Source organism: Urtica dioica, chromosome 2 (genome assembly GCF_054948205.1).
Source record: "Urtica dioica subsp. dioica isolate 48M chromosome 2, U.dioica_male_clone48M_v1_H2, whole genome shotgun sequence".
Classification (NCBI taxonomy): Eukaryota; Viridiplantae; Streptophyta; class Magnoliopsida; order Rosales; family Urticaceae; genus Urtica; species Urtica dioica.
Window position 1 is genome coordinate 48,754,451 of NC_142757.1, and position 6,380 is coordinate 48,760,830.

General features: G+C 32.8%; 1 protein-coding gene across 2 annotated transcripts; it reads left to right on the forward strand.

The window, feature by feature from the left end:
* Nucleotides 1-978: 978 nt before the first annotated feature.
* On the forward strand, nucleotides 979-4,568 carry LOC149405206 (Auxin efflux carrier family protein). 2 transcript variants are annotated; one of them, XM_089606945.1, is made up of 11 exons: nucleotides 979-1,360; nucleotides 1,706-1,901; nucleotides 2,168-2,247; nucleotides 2,358-2,482; nucleotides 2,561-2,676; nucleotides 2,773-2,961; nucleotides 3,154-3,228; nucleotides 3,338-3,438; nucleotides 3,532-3,584; nucleotides 3,715-3,903; nucleotides 4,154-4,568. In XM_089606945.1, exons 2-11 carry the CDS (start codon nucleotides 1,728-1,730, stop codon nucleotides 4,273-4,275), a joined length of 1,224 nt encoding a protein of 407 aa, XP_089463071.1. In that variant the 5' UTR covers nucleotides 979-1,360; nucleotides 1,706-1,727; the 3' UTR covers nucleotides 4,276-4,568. The 2 variants fall into 2 exon arrangements, with proteins under 2 accessions (XP_089463071.1, XP_089463070.1); XM_089606944.1 differs by having other exon boundaries at nucleotides 979-1,334.
* Nucleotides 4,569-6,380: the final 1,812 nt, after the last annotated feature.

Genomic DNA, 6,380 nt, shown 5'->3' on the forward strand with positions numbered 1-6,380 from the left:
AGCATGATTCATTACCTTGAGACTCTTTTTATAATCTTATTATAAAGTGAGTGCAATTAATCACCCTTAGTTTGGTAAACATCAATTCTCTATCTTCAAGAGTTGGATTTTGTATTTGTAAATCTCATTATGCAGTGATCAAATCTCAAATTTCCAGAACTGAAGTATTATGTTTGATTAGCTATTAAAATTACAAAATTTGAGAATATGACATAGAAGTCTAAGGCCATGTCAAGATTAAGATAAATTATAACATGATCATCATCGTGACTTCGATAAATATGTTACGACAGTTACATAAACAATGTATCTCAAAGAAGTTTGTACCATTCATGTATAGATTATCTATACATAATGTTTCATTCGATCAATCTGCATCCGGTTTTTCACATATACAATTTTGAAACATTATCGAGCTCACCTTAAAAAAAATATTGATAAAGTTGTCTTTGAAGGCAATATGTTTTTACGCGGGAAATTGGCTTTTGAGTATTATTATCTTATTTTTTTATTATCAAAATCAACTAAAATTGTTTTCAGATCTAATACTATATTTGTCATAAAATCTCTTTTTTATGATAAATGTGTCACAAAATTTAATATTTTTGTGACCGTTTTAAAGTAATAGATATGAAACAAAAAATAATTTGATCGATTTAGATAAAACATAAAAAAAAAATCCAAAATAGTTATAATCATGTCCAATTTCCTTTTATTTTTATTTCATGCAACACACACAGCTATAATTGAGATTTAGAAGAGAGACAAATCACACAAGTAAATCGAGTAAAAAAAAAACTAAAAAAATGAATAAAACTGAAGAGCAACACGTGGCTGTCTGACAACGTAAAAGTAAAAACGGAAGTTTCGTTGGTACGGAAAATAACCGAGCCGTGGTAAATCCGTAATTGTATCACAAGCACCGGGTCACTTATGTAATCACGTATTTCTTTAAATAAAATAAATAAGAGAGGGGAGCAAGAGAGAGAATAACAGATATTTTTTTTCTTAGGAAAGAGAATAACAGATATTGAATGGTAGAGTGACTAATAACCGACGAAAGTAACGGAAGAGAAAGTAGGAGTTCATTATTCATATATATATTATATATATAATATATATATACACATGTAAGTATATGAACAAAAGCTCAAAAGCCATATACGATTATTGTCAAGTTTTTACCGAGAGAAGTACCACCGCTTGTGATTTATTTACTTGTTTGTTTCAAAACAATTCTGTGAATGTGTTATGATCAGAACTAGGACTCTGATAACTCTCAAGTTATAATTCCGACTGGAATTACGAATTATCTTCCTCTTCGAATTCTCTCGGTACGTTTCGTTCTGTTATTCAAAGGGTAATTCGCTTACTTGCTTTTCCGTGTTCGTTGATTCTGAGCATACAGTTTTTTTTGTCTGTGGTTATGAAATTCCGTTTATAGCTCTGTTTTGGTCGGCATTGAGATTCGAAGTAAATATCACTGTTTTACCCCCAACGGTGATTGTTTTGCGGTTTTTAAGAATCTGTTGAAGATTGTCATATGGCTAGTTCGATTGATTCTTGGGCTAATATAATAAAATAAAATAATTTGTCTCAACTAGAACATTATTGTGGATATGTCAACGAAAGGGAATTTTTCCCCTGGGTTGTTGATAATTTTGAATTATTTAATAATTTATTTTTCTTGGATTGAATTGCTTAGAGTGGTGAATCTGGACTGAAAGATGAGCTTAGGGAGGCTTTTATCGGCCTCGTCGAGCGGCGAATCGCTGATTGAATCGATCAGGATCGCGGTTTTGCCGATCGCGAAAGTGTTCACATGTTGCTTCTTGGGGTTTCTCATGGCTTCCAAGTACGTCAACATATTACCTGCCAATGGAAGGAAGCTCTTAAATGGGGTAAGATTTATGATCCATGATCTTATTGCAATAAAACACAATTTTAATGTGATTAAGCAAAACACTCTCTTTTCAATCTAGAGTTACTTCCATGCTCTAAGATGACAACTTGTCATCTTGTACCGACTCCAAAATAATTGGATCAGATATCTGTTTGAACTTATTGGGCTATAAATACTCTATTAAGTATTATGATACGATGTTATAATTATAAACCTTGTTAGTTCGAAAGCTAGCTGATTTTGAGTTCTTTTTATTTTTTGCAGCTCGTGTTTTCGCTTCTGCTTCCGTGCTTGATATTTTCTCAGCTCGGGCAGGCAGTGACGCTCGAGAAAATGAAGGAGTGGTGAGAAAAAAAAAATTCCCCATGAAATTAAATTATTTTGCCTAATTTCGCGTGTGTTGAGCTTGAAATTTGGCTCTGATGTGGGTTTTTTTTTTTTGGACATGTTCCAGGTGGTTTATTCCCATGAACGTTGTGTTGGGTTCGTTATCAGGCTCGCTCATAGGCTACATCGTGGCAACCATTGTTCGTCCTCCGTACCCGTTCTTCAAGTTCACCATCGTCGAGATCGGAATCGGTAAAAGACATATCAATGACCGCATTCCTGTTCTTCACACACAGTTCATAGATATCAATGCTATATCTTCTTTTTCAGGGAACATCGGAAACGTGCCTCTGGTATTGATCGCCGCTTTGTGCAGAGACAAAAACAACCCTTTTGGCGATACGTGTAGCATAAACGGGACGGCGTACATCTCATTTGGCCAGTGGGTGAGTGCGAGAGTTTATGGCATCTTTTTCGAGCCCTGGAAAATTATTTTTGAGCTGATTTTTTCGATTATTCTTTTTCTTTTTCTTTTTTTTTAGGTCGGTGCGATCATACTATACACGTACGTGTTCCAAATGCTTGCACCGCCCCCCGAAGGTACGTTTGACATGGAAGAGAACTGTCTTCCGATCAAGTACCCTTTGAAAGAGGGAAATCCCGAACAAGTTCCGTTGCTCACTCACAACGAGGCTGAAGAAGAGACCTCACATGTCTCGGGAAAATCATGGGTTAGTGTTTTAAATGTTTGGATTATGCTCTCTGTTGGTTTTATTAATCATACTAAACAATGTAATTATTGTATGTATGACTGGTTTGGCTGGCATTAATTATGTTAGAAATATCTTTGTTTTACCAATTTTTTCTTCTTTTCTGGCACATGGTTATAATAATTTGTGATTACATTTTTTTTTTTTTTGCAGCTAGGAAAAATCATGACATTTTTATATGAGAAGTTGAAGCTCAAGCAGATCCTTCAACCTGCAATCATTGCTTCTGTAAGACAAATCTGCTTCTCTATTTCATTTTATCACACTGTAATTCCTTTGTTTTTACAAAAATACCATTCTCGGTTTTGCCTGAACTCTCGTCTAACAACGTTTGCAGATTATTGCCATGGCTATTGGAGCGGTACCGATTCTGAAGGGATTGATATTTACAGACGATGCTCCGCTATTCTTCTTCACAGACAGCTGCATTATTCTAGGGTACGTTTGTTCGGATCTCGATGCGAAATAAGACTCTAAAGTAGTCTCTTCTTTCTTATCAACACTTCACAATCTGTTATCTGTTATTATCAGGGAGGCGATGATCCCTTGCATTCTTCTGGCTTTAGGTGGCAACCTCGTCGATGGTAACTTCCATGATTTTTTTTTTGTCCCGAGTCCTAAATATAAAAAATAAAAATAAAAAAACCAATGAATGTCTCCAATCAGTCTAATTTTTTTTTTTTTTTTTTTTTTTTTTTTTTTACTTTTTTCAAGGTCCGGGAAGCTCGAAATTGGGAGTACGAACAACTGCGGCGATAGTTTTCGCTAGATTGGTTTTGGTTCCGCCAGCTGGAATAGGGATCGTGATGTTAGCCGACAAGCTCGGATTCCTTCCCGCCGGAGACAAGATGTTTCGCTTTGTTCTTCTTCTTCAACACTCCATGCCCACGTCAATCCTAGCCGGTAAGAAAAAGGGAAAAAAAAAATATTGCGTTATAGCTAAATAACCAATTGACATCAATGTATTTGCGAAATAGCTAAAGTTTGTCTGAATTGGTCAAAATATATAATAAAAAAAATGTGCAAATACCAAGTTTCATATTTGCAACGTTAAATTTTTAATGATTTTATTATTTTGCTAATCAATCAGTTTCAACTTATTTTATGTAATTTTTCCAATTAATAACTAATTTTCGAATAAGTTTTTTTTTAGGTGCGGTGGCAAGTTTGAGAGGTTGTGGAAGGGACGCGGCGGCGGTATTATTTTGGGTTCACATATTCGCGATTTTCTCGATGGCCGGTTGGATTGTTCTTTTTCTCCATATTCTCTTTTAGGATTGCAGAGATTTTCCATGATCTCCCTTTGCAACTAGTTAGTTGGCAATCACATAAAAGTGAAAGACAAATAAATAAATAAAGGAGAAGGGGAGTAGAAAAGTCCAAAAGAAAGAGATGGTAGTTAAGTTATCTAGGCAATTTTTTATTATTATTATTATATATCAATATTTATTCAATGTGAACTGGAATGTGGCAAAGGGTCATTCCACTACAACACTAAGTCTTATTTATAAGTATAAATGTACAGCCTTTCATTTCCAATTTAATAATGGAACTGCTTATTATTTTAAGTTTTGGACACCATATACTATTTCTCTCATCACGGATTTTAGTGAAAATTACGAAAATAATTCTGAAGATTTGTCACAGAACATAACCAAACAAGTAAGCAATTAGATCAAAAGCTAAAGCATCTCTTAGATATAACTTCTAACTTAATTTTGTGAAAGTAGCAAGTATCGCTTAACTGCGAAGTTAGGAATTGTAGAGTAACAAATTAAAAAAAAAAAAAAATCATATAAAATATAGTTCAAAATATAAAATCAATAATATTTTAAGGTAAAAGTTACAGTTTTCAAAACTTAAAAGAAAGGTCATTTGCCCCCTTGATGTTTAACTGCCTCCGCCAATGTCCACATACACTCATTCGAGGGCGTTAGTTCCAGCGACAAAATTTCTAAATAAAAGTAATTGCAAAATAATGATGACTACATTTTTGTTGTATACTTTTCAATATGTTATTCATTGGAAAAAGAGAGCACTCAATGATAGCGTAGTTTATTTTATTTTTTTCTCCGTTTTTTGTTTATAGTGGAATTGAACCCAAGACTTTCATTTCGGATGTGATGTAAACTTAGCAACTAAGCTATGTTAAGTACCACAATATAATATAGATAGCATGCAAATTTTAGAATTAAATGTTATTTGCTAAAAAGCAACTACTAAAAATTCAACTTATTCATGTCAAAAGTCATGGAGTACAAAATTTAAAATTTTTTATTTACTTTTAATATGTTATTCACTAAATATTTGGGACCACTCAATAATGGAGGAGATAAAATGTAAATTATAATAATTAATTCCACCAATATAATCAAAACATTATCTTCACTATTTAATTTGACATATATTAAATCATTTGGTGAAAATAGATATGAGCATCTTGGGTGCTAAAATATCTCAGGTTTGTCTCTCCTTCTTCAACGGCTGTGTTTCCGTAAAATCTCTAAATCATACCACGGTGACATTGATTCCTAAGTATATTTACTTTTCAAGATGACCGACTTTAGACTTTTTAACTTGTGAAACATGATTTATAAAATAATCACAGAAACACTTCCTAACCGGCTTAAAGTTGTTTTGGACCCCATTATCTCAAAGACTTAAAGTGCTTATGCTCTGGGTCGATTGGTAACTGATAATATCATTTTTGCTTTCAAATCAATGCACTCTTTATCAAAGAGAAAACATAGAATGGTGGACCATCTTAAAATTCAATGTGAGTAAGACATATGACCGTATTGAATGGAGTTTGTGAAGTTTATGATGACCCACTATGCGCTTCCCTGAGAAGTGGATTTGAATGATTATAGATTGCATTACGACTTCGGTGTATTCTTTGACATGTTAATTGTGTCACCGAGGGATATTTCAAGCCACAAAGAGGTATTCGACACGAATGTCCTCTATCATTATATATATATATATATATATATATATATATATATATATAATAAAGAGGAGAGCATTTTCAATTTTCATCCACACGCCGCCACGTGGCGTTTTTTTTTTTTTTTTTTTTTTTTGCCCTGTGCCTTTTCGGTTTGTTTTTTTTTTCTTTTTTCTTTTTACTTTGCCTTTCGTTGGGTTTTTTTTTTCAATCTATTTTGTAAATCCTTTTTTTATGTTTTTTTTTTCTCCCTCTCTCATCAATATATTTTGTATAATTTTTTTTATGTATTTTATAATCATAATTACTAATGTTATATTATACTTTCTTTTTCTCTTTGATATTTATTTCCTTTCACCTTATATGTGTCTCCATATTTCATTGGTTCTTTTTTTAAAAAAAAAATTTCAATCTATTTTGTAAAAAAAAAATT

Excerpts from the sequence above, each read along its gene's own strand:
- LOC149405206 (XM_089606945.1), top strand. The coding sequence starts at position 1,728 with ATGAGCTTAGGGAGGCTTTTATCGGCCTCGTCGAGCGGCGAATCGCTG. Across the intron at positions 1,902-2,167 it reads GAAGGAAGCTCTTAAATGGG|CTCGTGTTTTCGCTTCTGCT; the intron begins GTAAGATTTATG and ends TATTTTTTGCAG. Across the intron at positions 2,677-2,772 it reads ACATCTCATTTGGCCAGTGG|GTCGGTGCGATCATACTATA; the intron begins GTGAGTGCGAGA and ends CTTTTTTTTTAG.